Genomic DNA, 21,544 nt, shown 5'->3' on the forward strand with positions numbered 1-21,544 from the left:
TACACATTGTAACGGTGCAGCGCTGCAGGACCTTCTTGATAACAGAACTCACTTGAAGATGTGAAAAAGGTAAAAAAGCGACGCTGCCTCAAAATAAGGGAAGGGTCTCGTGTTGTACGTTCACGTTTAGAAAAGAATTTATGCGGTCGTTTCCGACAGTGCGGAGTTTGTCGTTATGGCAACACGTAGGGCATGCGACAGATGCCGGTGTCGCTGCGATGAAATTGACTCCGCCACACAATGGCAGAACGAAAAGGCCAATAAGCGATACCACTGCACTTTATGCTGCCGCAAACACTTCTGTATCGACGTCAGCCTGTGTGTGCTACGACTGAGGTCATCAAGATAGGTCGCCGGTCGTGTTGCAAGCCGCGCTTTAGAAATGAAGAGCAAAGGTCTCCGTGTCACCGGCAGCGTCTGCCATTCAGGTGCAGGAGCTGTCTACCTATACTTGTGTGACGTCACAGCTCGAGCATGCGCAGGCCGTGTGCTGTCTAGAAGATACTGAATGGCCTGCACACCCCTTTAAGGAGCCCAGTCTCGACACGCCTATACGATCGAAACAGCTTCAATACAAAACGCAAGATACGGAAGCACACGCATACAGCAATCGTTTTATTCCTTTATTCTCATAGTGCTCAGTTGTGCATTCTCAATTGCACTCTAAAGCAAACAATTTCAAAAGTCATTCATGCATTCAGGTATTTGAACTGGTTAGTGGCATTGAAAAAGATAGGGTACTTACTCGCCGTGGATAATGTGTAAGTGAGAGATACTTATCGCTACTGAAAAGCTTTACTTAATTAGCCAAACGCTTCGCTATAAAACTGGCTTGTCAAATTCAGTAATATTTTGATTGCGCATGCAGTCGAAAACAAACAAACAAACAAACACATTTCTTGCTTAAAATGAAATACACTTCAATAAACACGTGGGCTCAAATTCTCGATTAATATATATAGGCTTGGGAAGTGCGGTTTCAGCTTATACGCTGGTGTAATTCTTCATACTTAACTTCTTGTCTACGGTTCTTTTCTTTTCTGCTCTATTTCACAGGGGGGCACCTCGCACGTTTATCAGGCAGGACCACCGCCTTACCCAGTTAGCCCCGGAACGGAAGCGGGACAAAAGAGTTGAGCCCTTGCAAGGATCTTCGCCCGTGGAAGCCACAAGCCTCCGCTTGGGAAGACCTCTCAAATATTTAGAAACGCTGCTCACAGCCTGTTGATTTCTTGCTGAGTACAGGGCTGGTATGATGTAACGATTCCTTTCACGCGATTCTATTCCTTTCGTATCGTACGCCACTCACGTGCGGGTGATCGCGGGAATAATGTACGTATGCAGTACACGGCCTCCGAGATTGCGATCTCGCGCATAGCGCGCGCGCTATCTCGGAGGCGATGATGCGGAGCGCCGCCAAGACCACTAGTGAAACGCGGAGTGGAATAGCGTTGGAATGGAATCGCTACATTATCCCGGCCCAGGATTCGTATAGGGGTTATTCGCTGACGTCATGGCATGCCGAACAAAGCTATGCCGAACAAAGTTCCGCCATCTTGCCAGCTTTCTTTGTTTTGCTGAAAGGCCGTTGTCGTCTTCGCTTGTCTGCTTGAAGGAGGAATAACGGCGGAATTATAGAATAAGGTAGAATTCGGCGTTGCCCGCAGTGGCGCTTCCGCCTGTTGCAGCACTTGATGTTTGCAGGGTTTGGGATCGAATAAGCAACTAATCGAGCTCCGTTGTCTTTCTGTCACACGAGTTGAAAAGAGAAAAGACGAGTATATAATCGTATGAAATAAACTCTGAACGTGCTGTTTTTTGACGCACCGGCATATCGGTTAAGTGCACAGCGGGCGTTTCGAATAAAGGTGTTTAGATAAGGCTGCTGGAGGCTATGCAATGAAACAGCCGCGTGTACGTCGTGTCTATCGCGTACACTGTGTAATAAGGACGCGTATGGGTTATTGTCATGGCTTTTGGACCTATTGTTCATGGTTTTTGTATCAGCCGCATACCATCGCTGCACGTAGGAAGGACTCCGCCACGCATGCTTGTAAGCGGGAAGATTTACGCAGGCTGCTAATTATTCTCGTTCGCGTGTTCATCACCGCATTTCTTCCTCTCTCTCTCTCTCTCTTGACATTGAGATGTTCGAGTGTTTATGAAGGCCAAAAATATTTGTTGATTGAAAGGGAGAGGGGCGTTATTATTAGCCATAATAACGCCAAGCTTCCTATCCCATAATGAGGGATTGGGGCGATGCATCCTAAAGATAAGCCGAAACAAAACTGACGCTCTTCACACCAGGCATACCAGCGCACAAAGGGAGCAGGCATTCCAGTGCGATGCCAAGGTCTTTCCCTTTACAAACTACCTTCACAGACTACTTGCACAAACTGCAGTGGACGCGATCTTCCCCGCGTAATACGAGCAATGTTTGCCATGACATATGTTTTTTGTGCGCCTGCACGCACTTTGCCGCCACGATAGATATTCTCAAATCTCAAACCTTCATCGGCGGCTCCATTAAGATGTACCATGTTCTTGTATACCGTGTCGCACTATTGTAATGCTTTGCGCTCAACGAAGGCTTTTTTTTTTTGAGAGGCTGGCCTCAACCAGAGTCTCTTAGCTGCTTGTTACTGCGCATTCTGTGTACTCTGCCAATAGTTCCAGAAGGGAAGCGCAGTCGAGGACGGCTGAAAATTAGGGGGGTTGGTGAAATGAGGAAATTTGCAGGCGCAAGTTGGAATCAGCTAGCGCAAAACAGGAGAAATTGTATATCACCGGTAGAGGCCTTCGTCCTGCAGGGGACAAAAATTAGGCTGATGATAATGATGATGATGATAATGATGATGATTGAGTGCGTTGTGCACGTGCGTACAACAGATGTGTCATTTCATACGTCACCCTCTTCATGTGCAGTATAGCACGCTAGACGTATGGTCAGGCAAGCATTCCAGCATTCATTAAAGAATGTCTCTCTCATCTCTTGTTTTTGTGTTTCTCAAGTGCTACAGCACTCATCCTTGGCATTGCCCCGAAGCACAAGGTCTGGCAGGATGAGGCTCGGGCTGGCCGCTCGGGGTCGATGAAATGGAGAGGGGGGAAGTGACGCAAATTGCCTGCTCTATAGCCATGTCCGAATACAGGATGCAGCAGCCCGTTAACTTTTGCGGACGCTTACAAAAACTAGCTAAGCTCCCTGTCTTTCCGTCTATTACTGCTTCCTCCTTACAAAAACTTGATTTCATCTGTTCACAACAGGCGAGAGCTCAATATATCGAAGAAGTTGCGAAGAGGCATTGCACAAGCGGTAATGAATTGAAACTCCATAGTTAAATTCGGTACTGTAACCTCTGACTCTGTGCATGTAGGAATGGTGGATGGTCGTGGTGGTACTTCTGCTTTTTCAGTAGGGGCTAATCTGGCAGCGGAGGCTACGCCGGGAGCGTTTCCAACAGAACTGCTTGTTGGCCTAGTTGGCGCTTGCTAAAAGACATGTTTTTTTTTGCCGCAAGTTAAAACACACACAAAAGGAAGTGTTGTCCTTATGTGTCTTCCTTTTGTGTGCGTTTTTACTTGCGGCAAAAAAGATGTCTTTTAGGGAGTGTTTCCGCCCGAGCGTCTCTTCCCGGGTCACGAAAGTGTGCCGCGGTGTGTCAGGCACTTCGATACGCAGAATGTGAGCATTAGGTGTGAGACAGCCTGGCGTCACATTAGCGGCCCTTTGGGGAGCGCCAGCTTTAAGGCGCACGCGCGACGAAACCATAACCGGAACATCTCTCTCGCTCTTTTGATAGACATTGGCCATCGTAAGACGCGTCTCTTGTGCGGTGCCAGCTGACCCTTCTGAATGTTCTCGAAAACTGCCCGTGGTCCAGGGATCGTAGAGCTGAGAAACGCTGACGCAGGGCAAATACGGATATAGAATGAGACGAAACTTCGTGCACTAACACTTCGCATACTTTTGTCTTATTGTGAGTTCTTATTACTCGTTAAAATTTTAGTTGCCTTAAGCATACCTGCCAACGCTTCCAATTTTTTCTTTTCGTAAAGTTTACGAATTTCGTCCCGTTCTACAATTTTACGAGTGCTGCGTCAAAGTTTAGAAAAAAGGTAGCTTTCTTTCTTAAAGTGTTCGCACGTCATGCCTTCCGATGGCGAAGTGATCCAAGAGGGATACTTTCTTCGAGCAAATTTATACAAGTAAGTTCTTGAAGCAGATGAAATTGGTAACAGCTAAGTAGCTGAACATGCCACTGTGATATAGAAACAAGGTTGTTGCTTGTCATTATTTGCTGTTCTAAGTTTGTTGCTTTTCGGTGCGCGGCGTCTAAATTTAACTCTTCATTACTAAACTAAACTGTGCACGTATCCTTGAATAGAAGTATGCTCAGGGTGGCGTTAAAATAATGCGTGCTACCTCCCCTTCTACCCGCCCCACTAATTACTCGCTCGCTTTGCCCGGGATGTTACGAACTGCAAAGTTCACACGTTGGAAGGTATGCTTTAAGGCTTCAGTGGTTACATTGTGTTCATGTTAACAACCAGGCGTAACTCCACTTCACGATGTTTGTGGTGAAATGCGGTGAGTGGGCGTAATGTTTTTTTTTGTGCGTATATTTAAGAAGAGATTGAAGTGGCCCGTTGCGCGGCCACTTCGCCTTGAAAAGAAAAATAATAAACGCGGCGTCTAGTCGAGTGGTACAAAGAAAAAGAAAACCACGTGACCTTCCCCAAGCGAGCGGGTGGTGAGGAGGGGACCGAGCGGCGCACGCAGACAGAAAAACAGGTGTTGTGTCGATGACGTCACGCGGCGGCGGCAGCGGTTGCGGCTACAGGCGACTGCGAAGCGAGAGAGACAGCGATGGAGGACGCTCACCCGGGTACTAGCGGATTGGAGGACGCTCACCCGAGTACTAGCGGAAGTACGCCACGGCCCAGGACGCTCGCCAAGCGAGAAACGAGGTCGGACGTGCGAAGCGGCGGGAACAAGGCGTAAGAACGCGAGGGCTGCTTTCCCCTGCTGAGAGCATGCAACGTAATTGCTCTCGGCTTGTGTTACACATTTGTAACATTTACTGGCGACAAGCATGCTGCGCCTTTAGGTAGTGCATTACGTGCTCGCATGGTCGAACTAACGCGCCACACACGTACACTTCACACTGCGACTCGCTATGACTCGGAAGAAGTCTGACCCCTCCGATCGTATAACTAAATGCATTAGCAAGTGTGCATATATATATATATATATATATATATATATATATATATATATATATATACACGCCACGTAGTATTTTTTTAAACTCCGCAGGCTTTCGTTTTTCCCGAATAAAAACGGCCAAGCGTAAGTCTATCTCGTTGGAAGTACCTGGGTTGGGCAATATTTGTGAAACTCCGCAACTTTCCCATTGGCATCTGAGCGTTTCAAGCTATATGTAAAAAAGTTAATTAATTTATCTCGGCTAATTACCAAAAAAAAAAGACGAGCAATAAAATGGTACTGTAAGTTTAGATAAACGCTAACAACATCCACGAGATTTCTGTTCTGAAGAACGCATAGGTTTCTTCAAAATCTTGGTCCAAGTTAGCTGGAACACCCTGTATATATATAAATATATATAGTGTTTTTAAATGTTGGAGTTGTATTACTGATACTTAATTTACTTGTGTGTAATTGCAAAAAGTGTGGAACCTGCCTCTTTGTTACTCTCTTACCTTTTAAAAAAGTTCTATTGACTTCCAACACCCGTTTGCGAAAATTGCTTTCTTGGCAAAACCATCTCGTCCGTTACGCATCAGCCTTTTATGGATTGCGGAAAAGCTGGTGGCGAATTAATTACTAACATTTCCAATGTCATCTCAATCAATCAATCAATCAATCAATCAATCAATCAATCAATCAATCAATCAATCAATCAATCAATCAATCAATCAATCAATCAATCAATCAATAAATTAATCAATCAATCGTAGTGTGCTGACGCTTGAGCGCGTGTGTGCGTGCGCGTTTGAACATGTTCTTTCTCTGCCCCTACTCGCTTTTCAGTTCCCTAGAGAAGGGTAGCTGACCAGGCACAGCTAAATAAATCCCTTACTCCTTCCCTCATCACATCTCTTTCTCTTTCCAAGGAACAGAACAGGTCGAGCTGATTTGAGCCACTGCGGTGCAACAGATGTCACCATTGCATTGTCCGGGAGGAATTCAGAGACAATCGCGATTCTTAGAAGGCAGGTCAAACGTCATCGGCGCGTGGTTTCGAAGTTCCGTGTCTTATCACGAACAATGGACACGTATAAGAATTTCTGTACTTGATGTAGCGGGAAAAGGCGGCGTCTGAGACACCTAAGATATGTCCGTCTTATCAATGACTTCCTGTACTACAGTGCTCGACGGGCTAACGTTCGCCAGGTGACTAAAATAAATACAATGTGTAGGCCATCGACAGTACAGTGATAACCTTTAGAGACCATGGAACATACATTAATCGAATGCCCCACGCATGGCGAATAGAGATTTAGTTGCAGAAGTGCAGAAGGTTGGGCTTGTTGGTTACTCAGTCTGTGCGTATAGCGAGAAGTAAGAAGAAGACACACACAGCGCCGACGCTCGACAACGTGAACTTTGTTGAGAGCCATCGCTGTGTGTCTCACATCTGCCCGTCCTCTCTACTTCGCGTTGTACCCGCAGGTGATTGGTGGACGTGATTTGTCCCACTCCAATGACGTATACGTGTCAGCTTAAAGCCCTGTGCCTTTTCATGGATTCATTTTTTTCGTGTGCCTTTCATGGATTGGCACTCTCGGAAAACAGTTCTCTTCTCGATGTAGAAAGGCTCATTTTTTTGCCAGTGTTTCATTCGTAATTGTTAACAGCTTTACTCGCACGCTGTTCTTTCTTTTACAGAGAAGCTGTTTATGGGTAGGGTTCCGTGAATTTTTCGTGTCCGTCAACAAATCTGCGTGTGCAACTACTCGGCTCCGGAATACGATACAAAATCTCTTCAACCTGTGCAAAAGCTTATACGTCTCATCTCTTGTGTATGCATATTCAGTAGATTAGTTATCAATACGCACCATTTTCAAGATTAGTAGAGTCTCAGTTAGATAATTATTTTGTTTCTTGCTTACGGGGATATGAGCCACTCATTATCTTACGTGACGGACGAATTTCTCGTTGGGCAGGCATAGAAAGGCTTAAGCATTTTATAACAGAGGTGATACGACAATGCGTGCGCACCTATCGTCACGATGACCACCGATCAGGACAATAAATGTGTTCGTACCGTTGTTCAAACTTCTGTGTCACCTCTGTGTCGTGTGCTAAACGGCTTCGCTGGTCGAAAACCCACCTTCACAGAATGGAATGGGTTTTGACTTTTATTTATTTTTGCTCTCCTTGGTAAACTTTGTATCCCATTCCCCTTCCAACCCTAAAACGCAACTTGAATGCAGCTTAATTGTGAACCGGATCCAGCTGCGGTTGCTCAAAGCTATTGGATTCTGTTGAATTTGGGACTTGAAAGGGCCCCCCGAAATAAATATTTATTCAGTTTAGATGCATCATCGTAACGAACTTAATTTATGCTGACTGAGGGCCGAAGGCCTTGCACAGCGATCTTCCGTTATCGTTGTCTTGAGCCAGGTCATTGCATCTTATGCTTGCAAGTTACCGAATTTCATCGCACTGCCTAATTCTGTGCATTCCTCGAATGCCTCTTCACTTCTCTTTGCACCCATTGTGCGACTCTAAATAGACCGCTGGTTGTCTGCCCTGCGCATTACGGCGGCCCGCCCAGCTCCATTTCTTCCTGTTAGTGTCAACTAGACCGCGCCAAGACCTACGTTGCTGGCATCGGTGTGGATCATTGTCGGCGCATCCACGTCAAAGTGGGCAAGAACAGGCGGAGTTTGTAGACGGTGCTGCAACTCGCTAAATGCCGCCTCCTGCTCCTCGCCCCACACAAACGTGACATCGCTGGTTAAGCAGGTGAGCGGCGAGGCGATGGGTGCAAAACCCGCAATAAATCGCCGGTAATATGCGCATAGGCCCAGGAAACGTCTGACTGCCTTCTCGTCCGTAGGCCTTGAAAACTTTGCGACGGCTGCGATTTTCTCAGGATCAGGTTTGACACCTGTGTGGTATACTACGTGGCCCAAAAACTGTAGTTCTTCATAGCCAAAGTGGCACTTTTCAGGTTTTAAGGTAAGCCCAGCGGACCGTATGGCTTGAAGAACCGACCGTAGCCGTCTGAGATGTTCATCGAATGTGGCAGAATAAACAATGACATCGTCTAGGTAGACTAAGCAAGTCTTCCACTTAAGGTCTGAGAGAACAGTATCCATTAGTCTTTGGAACGTGGCTGGGACGGAACACAAACCAAAAGGGAGAACTTTGAATTCATAGAGCCCATCAGGCGTTATAAAAGCAGTCTTTTCGCGATCCCGCTCATCGACCTCTATTTGCCAGTATCCACTTTTTAAGTCCATCGATGAGAAGTACCGTGCATGCCGTAACCTGTCGAGGGAATCGTCGATGCGTGGTAAGGGATACACGTCCTTTTTTGTAAGCCGATTGAGCTTGCGATAATCGATACAAAACCGCAGGCTACCATCCTTCTTCTTAACGAGTACCACGGGCGATGCCCAAGGGCTTTTTGACGGCTGGATGACATCATCTTCTAGCATTTTCTTGACTTGCTGCTGTATTGCTTCACGCTCTTTCTCAGCCACGCGATACGGATGCTGTCGGATGGGTATTGATGATTCCTCCGTAATGATGCGGTGTTTCGTCAGCGGTGTTTGACGCAATCGGGACGTTGTAGAGAAGCAGTCCTTGAAATCGTCAAGCAGTTCCCTGAGACTTTGTTTCTGTTGCGGCGCCAAACCTGGCTCAACGTCGACGACGGGTGCATGTGGCATCGTATCGGTGGTCGATTCCTCTTTTACAGCAAAGTAGTGTTGAACGTGGTCAATTTCATCAAAGTATACCACAGCGGTGCCTTTACTGATCTGCCGGTGTTCATTGGTGAAATTTGTCAGGAGTACCTCTGTGCTACCACCGATCAGGCTGACGATACCGCGAGCGATGGCAACACCTTGATGGAACAGAAGTGCAGTTAGTTGTTCGGCTACACCGTCCTTGTTAAACTGTTCTCCGCAGCTGACGGAGACAAGACTGCATGATAGTGTGGTATGCAGACGTCGTCGTCGGCGACATGTAATGATGTACGTTGGCGCTCTTCGTAGTGGCTCGTCTCTGTACTAGTTGACAAGGTTATCTCGCCGTCCCGTATGTTAACCACGGCACCGTACTCCCGCAAGAAGTCTATTCCAAGGATGAGTGATCTGCAGCACTCTTTTAAAATCATAAAAGTGGCGACAAAAGCTGTATTTCCTATCTGGAGTCGTGCAGTACATTTTCCTGTAGGTGTCATTATCTGGCCCCCGGCATTTCGAATATAAGGGCCCGTCCATTGCATTTTGACTTTCTTAAACCGGTATGCCAACTGCTCACTCATTATCGAAAAGTCTGCGCCAGTATCGACTAAAGCTGTCACGTCGTGCCCATCAATCGTTAAGAGTAGGTCGGCGCTCACAAATTCGTCGGCGTTCCGTTTCTCCGGGTTGCCCTGCTCGTTTCTCTGTAATGTTGGGGGACTTTCGGCGGTTCGACGACTTGCAACCTTCCCCCCGGAGGTCCCCGATTTCGCCGTGGGCTTGGAGAGCGGCCTCTCACCACGTCGGCGAAACTGCGATGGTTCGGCGAAGAATAACGCAACGGAGACGGCGAGCGCGACCGGAGGGTAGCTGAGCTGCCTTGTTCCCGAGTGACACTGTCGTAGAAGCGTCGATGTCTCTCTGGAAACTGTCGCGGAGTGGCAGGTGACATTTCCTGGATGCCACCCTGGCGATGAGGGCAAAAACGATAAATGTGCCCTGGTTTGCCACATTGAAAACGAATTGGTCGGCGATCAGCAGTGTGCCATACGTCGGTCCTGCGAAGCTGGGGTCGCCTGAAATGCTCCCTCTGTATCCAGGCAGCAATAGGTGGCCGCTGGTGGTACTGCTGTACCGGCACGGTAGAAAGCGGGCGATGGACAGCGTCTGCGTAGCTATATGCGCGTGGCTCGAAGCGCGGCTCGAAGCACGGCTTGAAGCGCGGCTCGGGACATGGTTCGGGGAGTGGCTCAGGAGATGCTAATGCTTGCCGAATTTCTTGGCGAACAACTTCAGCGACCGAAGCAACAGTAAACTCCTTCGGTGTCACAGTTTGCTTCGCAATCTCCTCACGCACAATGTCTCTTATAGTTGACGCAGCGAAGTTTCGTCTGTCACTGTGAGTACTACGGCTCCTGCAGGCGCATCGTTAGTCAGGCGTTCGTATTGCCGACAACGCTGCTGGAGCGCCCGCTCGATTGCTGTGGCTTCCTTAATGAACTCTTCCACTGTTGTAGGCGGGTTACGCTCGAGACCAGCGAATAGCTGTTCTTTGACGCCGCGCATGAGATGGCTCAGCTTCTTCGAAACCGGCATGTTGGGATCCGCGCGGCGAAACAAACGAGACATGTCCTCAGCAAACATGGAGACACTTTCGTTGGGCCTCTGAATGCGCAACTCGTTAAGGCGTTGTGCATTATCTCGGCGATCAGTGCTTCCGAAGGTGTCAAGTAGCCGACGGCAAAATTCGTCCCACGTTGTGAAATGTGCCTCGCGGTTTCGGAACCACGTCCTTGCACTACCTTCAAGAGCGAAGTAAACATTGGAAAGCTTCTGGTCCGGACGCCACTGATTGACCTCAGATACGCATTCGTACTGGTCCAGCCAGTCTTCGGCGTCTTCGTACGCGTCACCGTGGAAGCTTGTGGGGACTAGATTACTTTGGACAGTCACCAGTGTTGGACTTGCTAGCGCCATTTCCCGAGTCGGTGAGGTCGCTGACGAAGTTCGTTGCAAGAGACCGAATTCCGGGCACAGACCTTGCAGGCGGCGGCTTGCGCGGTGCACAGGTGTCTCGACGCGTGGATGTCTTGAATGGCTGGATGCAGGGCTACTCGCAGGAGTCGTCCATATCATTAGGCGATGATGCGATACCCAGCACCTCCACCAGTGTCACGGCTCACTTGAGACAAAGGCGGAGAGCAGTATTTAATCCAGACAATTAGAACAAGCGTTCAGTTTACCTTCTTCTTCTCTAGCACCCTCGCTTGCACACACGAGGGCATCGTCTTCATCGTCAACGTTGTTGCGCACAGATGGCGTCGCGGCAATATCAGTTACACCTATAGGTGTCTAATTTACACCGCTGTGTTCGTGTCTCATATTGGTTTCTGTTCCATCGCTTGGTTAACATTTGCTTAGTTGCTTCTCAAGTGTTCTTTCGTATTACTTCAGGCATTATTACTATCATTTCCTACAAATTTGAAGATACGCCTAACATTTTGCGTTTCATCGCTCGTTGTGCCGTCCTCAGCTTCTTCTCAAGCTTCTTTGTTGACGTCCAAGCTTATGCCCCCATATGCTATTACCTTTTCTTTTTGCCAAATCAGTGCCGTGGAAGCCCGCAAGCTGGATGAAAGTTCATGAAAGGAAAACAAAAATTGTCATCCCCCTGAAATGTAGCACAACGTTGCAAAGGACGTCCGTGCGGGTTTCTCAGGAAAAGAAAAGCTCGCGGTGCCAGAAAAAATTCGTCCTGCCCCGGATTTCCTTTGTAGCTCCTTGCTACAATCCTGTAGATGAATTCGTTTCCCCCTTTCATACCTCTGCTTTTCAACAGCAGTGGTTAGCTGCCGGTCATGACTTGGCAATGCTTTTCCATATATGTGGCCCGATTAACTTTTATTATCCAGCAAATATTCTTTTCGTTATCCCGCGGTCCCCTATGATTAATTGGCGCGTAGAAGAACAGATTATCGCACACCTTGGAGAGCAGGACTACCGATCACATGATATTGTATTTCTTGCCAGGCTATGGAATATTAGGCCGGAATGTAAATTGTCGAACACATTGCCTGTTAAGGTCCTGAATCATTTGTTGCGAGTCATCTCCAGCGTTGCTGAACCGGGCAATGTTACTTTGAAAACCAAGTTTCGGAGGTGCTTCTTGCTGATCCTCACGCCTTGCTATCGGTGACAACACCGATAGCGAGCCTGATAGCGAGGCGTATGCTGGGCACGAATTTCCGCTGCGTTCCGATATCGCTTTTTGACTGGTTTTCTTCCTTGAACTATGTACCAACTGGCCCGGATTTCAACCCTTCTGCATCGCTCACGAAACCCGGGCATAGCCAAGCTTAAAAAAATAAAAGAAAATAGAAAGATAAAGAAAAAAAAGTCGCATAACATTTTTGATAACGCACGCGGTGTTATCGATGCCGACTGAAAAAAACTACTCGATAGTAGCTGACGTCATTCCACTTGGTCCGGAGGACTTTACAAGACGTATTTGAGTCACTGGAAGGTAAGAGGACGACATTGCAGGAAGAGGCGGCAAGACACGACGAACGGAGGTATAGATAAGCGGCCAGCGCAAACTTTGTCGATGCGTGCAAGCGACGTTCTGCGTCTACCGCATTCGAGACCCTGCTTCTGTGGACTGTGGACGAGTGTCTGGGATCGAAGCCAGAAAAAAAACCCGGTTGGAAGGAGCGCCCAACGATCGTCTGAACGTGAGTACGCTCCTTGACTCGTAAAAGGAAAATACAGAGAAAAAGGCTCGTGTCAGCAGACGTCCGTCAGGACGCTGTGGAATGTGTGATCTAAAGCAAAAAGAGAAATCGAGAGTAATTTTGCAGAGTTAGATTCTTTCGTATCGCAAACTTTCTTCGAATTGCGCCCGCTGCGATACACGAAGAGCGAAATTCATCGCCCTTCCTCGAAATTGTGCGCTCTGCTGTATTGCAGGCATGCATTGCGGTGAAGCATCACCAGCGTGGAGGCTATGGGGTTTTGCTGCGGAGCACGAGGTCGCGGGTTCGGTTTCCAACCGCGCCGGCCGTATTCAAGTCTGAGCAGAATGCAAATAGCGCTCGTGCTCTTAGATTTGTGTGCACGTCACTGAACCCTGGGTGGTCAGAATCAATCCGGAATTTTTTCATTACGGTTCCTCTCTCTTGGCCACGATCTATCATTGTGTAAATAATTACCATATTACGGGTCGCGTAAACGCGTTTTGATTTTGGTCGCTTGTTTATTTTTGTTCCTATGCTCTTTGGATATTTATGCGCTCGTTTTCACCAAATAAGATTCGTTGCGAGTTGGCGCACTTTCTTTGTTCGTTTCTTCTTTCATTTCCTAAGCTTTCTCGCCGCAAACATCGACGTATATCATCACGTTGTAGCGGCACTGAGTAAAAGAAGCACTGCCAAACGGTGAGTCACGTATCGAACAGTCATCGTCAAAAAGCCAATATCGAACGCGTCATAATATCAGTATGACAGCAGTATACAATGTACCTCTGTCCCCCCCCGTCCACCCTTTTGTATCTGTCAGATGAAATGCAGGTTACAAAATTTCAACATGGCCTTCCTTCCTTTCTTCTTTCCTGCGATCTCCCATCCTTTCTTCCAATGTCTTCTTTCTTTCTTCTTCATATTTAAACTGGTATTCTTATTTCAGCATCTCGAGAGCCGCGGCTTCCATTACGTTGAGCCGTCTACCTTTAGCGTCCCCACCGCCGTGAACCAGCAAGATGACAGGGCTGGCAATGATCGCGGCTGCGATGACTGCAGCGGTGCTCGGCTTCGTCCACTGCGCAAGCATCACAGAGGGTCCGGAGTTTGCCGACGGGGCGCAAGTCGCAGAGCGCAGGACGCGGCTTGGCATTCGGGGCAGAAACTGGGGGAGAAGCACCAGATTGGGGTATAACCGTAAGTGTAGAAGCATTGTATAGTGTACGGTAATATACTCGTATTATAGTGCGAATCAATACTGCGAGCGTTTCGCACGAATTATTGAATTCACGAATACAAGCCTGAAGCGTACTATATACGTGACTAGACAGTTTTAAGAGAAGAGAGAGTATTTCTGTTTACGGAATGCGGTAACACCGTAGAAACGGATGACAGCAGCAGTAGCAGCAAGTTAGCAGCAGCAGAAGCTCAGCAGCAGCTATATCTATATATATATATATATATATATATATATATATATATATATATATATATATATAGCGGCGCTTCATTCAAGCTCAAAGCGTTAGAAACATGTTTGTGGGGCTACTGTCCTCGTCGAATTAAAAGAAAGGAGTCGCTATACGGTAATCATTATACTACTGCCGTCGCATTTACGCCGGCAGCCAAAGTAGCACACAAGTAAAACGTGTCTTAGGCTAGTGCGTTAGACATACATGCGGTTGGAAATATATGGCGAAATTTCACAATCTCCGTATCAAAATGCGAGAGAGCTGGAGTCGACGATTCGTCGACCAACCCGTAAAATAGTACCGAGATAGCTGCTCCGGACACGCACGTACAGTAATGTACCACGTGATAGCCCTCATTTGCGCACGTGCTGTTCTTTTTAGGGCGCAGCACTTAGGCGTCCGTTCCTGCGTTGAGCGTCGGCGTGCCTCGGCGTCGTCCCTCGGCGTAACCGAGCGAAAGGGCATAGCGAAAGATGAAAGCGAACGCGGAGCGTAGCGGGAGATGAAAGAAGAGAGCGCGAGGAGGAAAGTGGAGGAGGAGAATATGGCGAGAGGGTCAGGAGGAAAGCTGAGTGCGGCACGAGAGTACGAGATGGCGCTATAATATTTGTAATCTGATTGTATGCGCGACGCGGTTTGTGTAGTACTTTCCGGAAGCCACGCGATTGCACTGGAACGACGACAATTTTACATTCGATTCATGGGTGCCGCCATCTTGGGCTGTTACACAAACATTTTCAAAGTTTTATGAGAAGTGAAGCCGCGTAACATGATCGCGAAGCGCTGAACGCATTTCTACAACTATTTTCATGCTTGCCAGTGGACTGCAGTAACGAAACGAGTCAATTTCGTTAAACATAGAGAACAGCAGCGTCAACAGCCCAAGATGGCGGCACGTAAATCCTTCTGTGAAATTGACTTATGCGCTTGACCAGAAGATCAGCTTTTCAACTAGCGCCGACTCTGCTCGCCGCTATTGTGCTTGAGTGTTACTTGTTTTGCAACGCTTCTCTCCGTGTCCAACGAGCCGCACGAGAGATTGCCTGCGTCAGCCAATATATCACGAAATAAAAACACTTATAAAGCTGCTCTCAAATTTCGCATTACGGAGTATCGTAATCTTCGGTGAATTTTTTTTCAATTTTTTCCGTGCTTTCTACATATTTGGCGGCCGATGCTGAGGAATAAATAAGTGTACCCGCCGTGGTTGCTCAGCGGCTATGGTGTTGGGCTGCTGAGCACGAGGTCGCGGGGTCGAATCCCGGCCACGGCGGCCGCATTTCAGTGGGGGCGAAATGCGAAAGCACCCGTGTACTTAGATTTAGATGCACGTTAAAGAACCCCAGGTGGTCAAAATTTCCGGAGTCCTCCACTGAAGCGTGCCTCATAATCAGAAAGGGGTTTTGGCACGTTAAACCCCATAATTTAATAAATAAGCGTGATCAGCGCTTTTTTTCGTTTCCTTATGGTTGTCAACTTTCGCTTTACTTTAAACCGCAAGTAACACGTGGATCTTTTATATATTTTTTTTTCATTCGAGGAATTCGGCTCACGCGTATTTATTGTAAAACATGAACGAACGGTGATACGTATACGATGAAAGCGAAGTACTTTGTGACGCACTGTGATTGCATTTTCGCTCCACCCCATCCTCTCCCCTGCTTCTCCAGAGACCACCCAGCGCTCAGCGGTGGCACAAAAAGCGCCGACCCCCTACCACTGCCATGACGGCTGATTGTCGCGTTTGAATCGCTGAGCGCTGTTAGCACTGTGCATTGTATTAAGGCGCAAAGCTTATATGCCACATGAAACGAAAAATCCAGTGTCCCTCCGGCGTTAACATCCGATGGTACCAAAACCCACGTGACCAAGTGATGACGTCACGTTCCCGGCGCCGGACCTGCTGCGGCTCGCACTGCGAAAACCCACGATGAGGCAAAGTGAATGAATTAAAGCGAATTAAAGAAGTGAAGATGAATTGAAGTGCATTAACGTGGATTAAAGTGCATTAAGGTGATATAAAGTGGAGAATGTGGTCTAAGGTGAATTAAGGTTGGTACGAATTACATCGAGGTGGATTAAGGGAGAGTTTATTTTAAGGTGATAATTTAGAGAGGTCATATTGCTTTCGCATTCGAGTCATGCAAAGGTACTTAAAGGCTCACTAAAGGTTAATATTAAGTCAACGTGGACTGTTGAAACACCATCCCAGAAACGTCGAAACACTTGTTGCATGCGAAGAAGAGACTTATTTTAGAGAAAATGCGTTCTGAAGCGTCCGCATACCTTTAGCGCAGTTCATATTGCCCGCCCTCCGATCGAGGAGTGGTGACGTCATGGTCTCACAGTGAAGTTCCGCCGTCGGTGAGTAAAACGGCTCCCGCAGACGGCGCTACGGCTTTTCTGCGCAAAACGCAAACGCGCGGCCAGAAACAGAGCCAAGACAGAGCCGACGGCAGTGCGAAAGCGGAACTATGGTGGCTAGCGGAAGGGGAAGCGCGCGACGATAAGCTGGTTCTTTATTTTATGACGCCAACTTCGACGCTCGTTGCAATGGACGACCCTGACAACGACACATTGGCTCGCGATTCTGGGCTCGACTTCAGCGATTAAAGCACTGATGAACGTGACTTGCTGCTGAGGGCTCGCGCTGCCGGCGTCGTACTACTGCGACGGCAACTGTGTATCATGGCTGTACATATTCGCACATTTGCAGCTTTTCCTTCGTGAAAACCAAATGCCGCCCTTCGGCCTGCAGTTGTTCTTGCGCTTCAGAGAATGCAGGCAAGACCAACGGAACATCGCTACAGGAAAGCATTGCTTTGAAATGCACTCCACACGACTTCAGTAAGCCGGCGTTAACTCGTAATCTTCCGGGCGAAAGTGCAGCGAGCACACTATGCGATTTTTCGGCTCTTTGCCAACGCGCTGTGGCAGAGGTACGGCACTTAACTACTTCGAACGGAGAGGTTCACTCGTTGGCACACAGTGATAAGTAACGTTGGATTCGCCGCTGCAACTTCCCTTGGCCAACTTCCGCGGACCGTTCGTGCATCCCACGGCATCACATGGACGTAGTATTCTCGCTGCTTGTTCCAAATGAAAGTTTCGCGAGCCAGCATAACCAACGCAGCACGACGCGATAACGAAACAACTGAAACTCCGAAGCACGCGCGGCGCAGAGTCGAGCGCGCAGAGTCGAGCGAAAACGAAACCTTTCGATCACCCACACTACTCAAGGGTAACGTCAAAATGTTATCTTTTATTAGAATCGAATAGAAGTAGACAAGTAGCATTTTCTTCCGTCTTATAATCTAATGAAATTATCTTTTTAATGGGAGTAGTTGAGCACTAGTGACAAATTATGATGAGGAGTGCCTTCGTCATCGGGCTAGTACCGGAATGTCGCTGGGGGTTCTCAAATCGTGTCATGCATTTACCTCGATTTCTCGGTTACTAAAACTCTGTTCGCGATTATATTGACGCCTTAGACGTTCTAGAGCATTGCTTTATCACTATAACTTGACTTCATAGTAACCTTTAGTGTCCCTTTAAGTGACTATGAACTTCTTGATTTTTGACGGTGAACGTTTGTCACCGGATTATCAATGACATAGATTTCTCGCTTGGCTGAATACACGCCAGTGCTGTTGTCGCGCTCCTGGTTTGCGTGGCTTCTCGATGTGCTAATACTCCAAGATGGCGGCCACGATGACGTCAATGCGAACCATCCATGGTCTTAGTTTGATAGTTAAGTTGGACCTTCTATTTCTGGCTTTGGCGTCCGCGACACTATCAAGGCGTTACGGCGCGGATCAGAATTTGCTTCAGTCGTGTAGCTTTCTGCATACTGCGTATGGTTACGCTGCTCGTAAAGGAAACGATAATTTCTGAGCGCATACTTTGTTTGCTTGGATAGCGTGTGGCAGCCGCTGCGATCACGTGAGCTGAGCGAGCTGGTGTATCATGACGTCACAATTCATCCGTTTCCTGCGGTACCGAAACCGAAACTGGTGCATAGAAACACGCTTTTAATAAATTGTTTAGGGTGCTCTGATGCATTGCAGCATTTTTTTTTAGTTCTAGAGTGATTTCACCTTTGTTTAACGCGAAGAATGGCAAATTCGAAACCTCATGTCAGTGCTCATTTAAGCCCTCCACGCCGCTTACGATGCTGGTGTTGTAGACAAGCCGAGAATCGGTGATTGTCGCCTAAATTTCTGATGTCCGCTAGCGGAAAGAACGCGCTTCTGCTGTGTTTTCGAAAAAAGCATCCCGTGAAGTAGTGTCTGAAACATCCGGTATTCTTTGAGTGTTTCGGAGAACAGCGGCTTCGCTGTTCTCCGAACCAAGCACTGTGAAGGAAGTTTTGGAGATCGCTTGCTACGTGAACTGATTGGTTATGGCGCAGCCGAATAACCAGCTTCGTGGCTTTCGGACCACATGCAGGCACCGTCGACACGTACAAGGAAAGCTCCTCGCTCTCCGGCTGGATGATCGCTGTCATCGTCATCGTTCCTCTTGTTGTGGTGATCGGAATCGTCGTGCTCCGGGTATACGTCTGCAGAGCCTGCGCGGGGCGAAAGGTACATTACGAGAGAAAAATGTTGTCGTTACTACGACGAAAATTTCTGTCAAAAGGCTGCCGCTTCGTCACGATGGCGAGCTTTTGCTCTTGTAACGGCGGAACTGTCCCTTGTCGTGACAACCACTGATGTGGACGTTGCAACAGAAAATTCTACCCACGGACAGCACTTTGTTGTGACGGGTACACAAACCGCGCAGTACAGTAACGTCTGTCACTATGTTAGATAAATTGCTGTTGTGACGGATATTGCGTGATCCAATAGAAAAAAACATTTTATTCTGTTGTATTTAATAAGAAAAGAAAGTTAGGGGTATTTCGTTTCTGATACAAACTATACTCCAATGAATACGTTTCTGCGCCAAAAAGGAAAATAAAGACTTAGGAGGGAGAGTATGAAACGACAGATCGAGCGCTGAACTTCAACCTTGGAGTTGAAGTTCAGCGCTAGATCTGTCGTTTCATACTCTCCCTACTAAGTCGTTATTGGCCTTTTTGGCGCAACAATGTATTTATTAGATCCCAACCAGCTCGCCCACCAACAAGTTCTACGAAACTATACTCCATCTCATAAGTCGTTCGCAGCATTGTACGAGGCTTACGCCTGTGATATCCTCCCGCAGCACAAAGCTGAGTGCTGATAGCTTCGTGTGCGCTGTGTTGTCGCCGCTTTCGCGTTGAAGCGAGAGGCAGCACGAAGGTCAGCCCACTGGCTGCTGCTACTGCGCTTCCTCACTCCAGCGTTCCGACAGCGAGTTTACGCGGTCATCGATTTAGATGTGTTCTTGTTTGCTTGTGCGCGTGTGACGGTTGGTAATTTTGCTAGTAAGCGAATCTTTACAAGTTTATACGGCCGATAAAACTACTATCCTTACTTCGTATAGCTGTCTACTAGTTTACTATCGCAATCGATGCTACGCCTTTCGGGCACACTGCGACATTTTACCCTCCTGATATCTCTCTTACCGCTTTTGTAAATCTCTTTGGTCTGTTTTGTTTCCTTCCTTTGCATCAAATCTACCGTCATTTGCAGGGATACGTGTCATTTTTGGACATTTGCTCGCGCGTGCCGTATACCGCGAAAAACTGTGGCGGTGAGCAGGTGACATGGCTCAGATCAATACATCTCGAGATGCATTCGGCCTTCCTAGTGACCAAGGAGCTGGCTAAAGACTCGACCTTATTGGCTAAGGACTTGACCGAGTTGAACACAGAGCCGTCCCTCGATTGGAGAAGTCCCTACGTTTTCTAAAGAAAATTGCCGCCTAGTGTATAAAGCGCGATAACCATTTCTGGGTAGGGACGGTGCTGTCATCAACATAAGAATCTTGAGTCGAAGGGGGAGTGGAGAGGCATGCTAGAATGGCCGTGGTACGAATGGTGTCCTGTGTTGAAGCATGTCGGTCGACGACGTAATTTCCGTAAAACGGAGGTCTGCGGAACGCGTGAATTCAGCGCTATGACCGCTTATTACTGCAACGAGCCAATTAGCCCAAAAAATGTGTACAGCCATCAGCACGCTTAACACGAGCGTTCCGCAGCGTGGCCGGACCGGCTTGGACTGACGCCAGCGCCGCGAATTGTTGTGCCCTGTTATCTCGGTATGTTTGCGGCGGCTTACGATAGCTGGAGCGCAGCTCGATTTCACTGCTCGTCTTGTGTTTCGCTTATGCCTGACCGGCGGCGAGAGTGCGCTCACTTGACATGCCCGTTTCGCCACGTTTCGCTCGTGGCTGCGGTGTCACGCGCGTCCAGAAAACACGTTGCGGTATGTTTATATCGGCAATTCGGGTTTGGCCTCAAAGCTGGCGCTTTAAGGAAAGGATAAATAGGAAATTAAAGGAAAGCAAATGCAGGTTTGTGGCGTTTTTAAAGGTTGGGCGATAAATCTGCGAATCCGGTGGCATAGTTGTTCATTTCTTATATTCTCTGACAACGCGCATCGGAGTGCTCTCGCAGGTTAGTGTCTGGCTTCCTGTTTAGTCCACGGTGCACTGAAGATCCAGCGTCGGGGCGTTAAGAGATGCTCGTGTCCTGAGCAAGAAAGGCGCGTGGATGCGATTCAAACTAAACTTTTAATGTCAAGTTATTGGCGAAAAGCGCTAAGTGGCCTCATGTTGGATAAGAAACTGACTTTTTTAGTAACCAGAAAGACTCTGGCCATAGATGCAATGTACCGAAAGGTAGCATTTTATAGCCTATAACTGCACATAAGCTAACTCGACACCCCCGTCACATCTTGGTGACTTAAACAGCGGGTTCCCGATCTTATTCACAGTGTCATGCTTGACACTTTGCAATGCGCGTATCTTATATGTTTCTTTTCGCTAGTTTTCGAAAAGGCACACTGCAGTTAATATTCTAAATGGCTGTATGTTCCTATGGAAAAAGATCCGGTAGAGGCAGTCAAGACGGCTTACGTATGGGAATGCGAAAACACGTCATTTAGGGAAGACATATAGGTTAGGTTGCGGTTTACGAATTGAGTTAATTAAATGCAATGCATTTCTTGGTGAACATTTACCACTTCGATAGTATCGAGGTGGCGATACTATCTATCTATCTATCTATCTATCTATCTATCTATCTATCTATCTATCTATCTATCTATCTATCTATCTATCTATCTATCTATCTATCTATCTATCTATCTATCTATCTATCTATCTATCTATCTATCTATCTATCTGTCTGTCTGTCTGTCTGTCTGTCTGTCTGTCTGTCTGTCTGTCTGTCTGTCTGTCTGTCTGTCTGTCTCTGTCTGTCTGTCTGTCTGTCTGTCTGTCTATCTATCTATCTATCTATCT

General features: G+C 47.5%; 1 protein-coding gene across 7 annotated transcripts in view; it reads left to right on the top strand.

The window, feature by feature from the left end:
• Positions 1–21,544, top strand: part of LOC140214138 (uncharacterized) — a 32,517-nt gene that overhangs the window by 7,081 nt on the left and 3,892 nt on the right. For 2 of the 7 annotated variants that reach the window (XR_011891089.1, XM_072285494.1), the window contains one exon: positions 18,602–18,738. Coding sequence is in view for 2 of the 7 variants with exons in the window: in XM_072285494.1 (XP_072141595.1) it covers positions 18,602–18,738 (137 nt within the window). In the remaining 5 variants the exon portion in view is untranslated. Of the gene's footprint in view, positions 1–1,056; positions 2,989–12,002; positions 12,678–13,626; positions 13,878–18,601; positions 18,739–21,544 lie in introns of those variants that run through there. The other 5 variants (XR_011891086.1, XR_011891085.1, XR_011891088.1 and 2 more) reach the window with 5 other exon arrangements.

Source organism: Dermacentor andersoni, chromosome 11, assembly GCF_023375885.2.
Source record: "Dermacentor andersoni chromosome 11, qqDerAnde1_hic_scaffold, whole genome shotgun sequence".
In the NCBI taxonomy this organism is placed as follows: Eukaryota; Metazoa; Arthropoda; class Arachnida; order Ixodida; family Ixodidae; genus Dermacentor; species Dermacentor andersoni.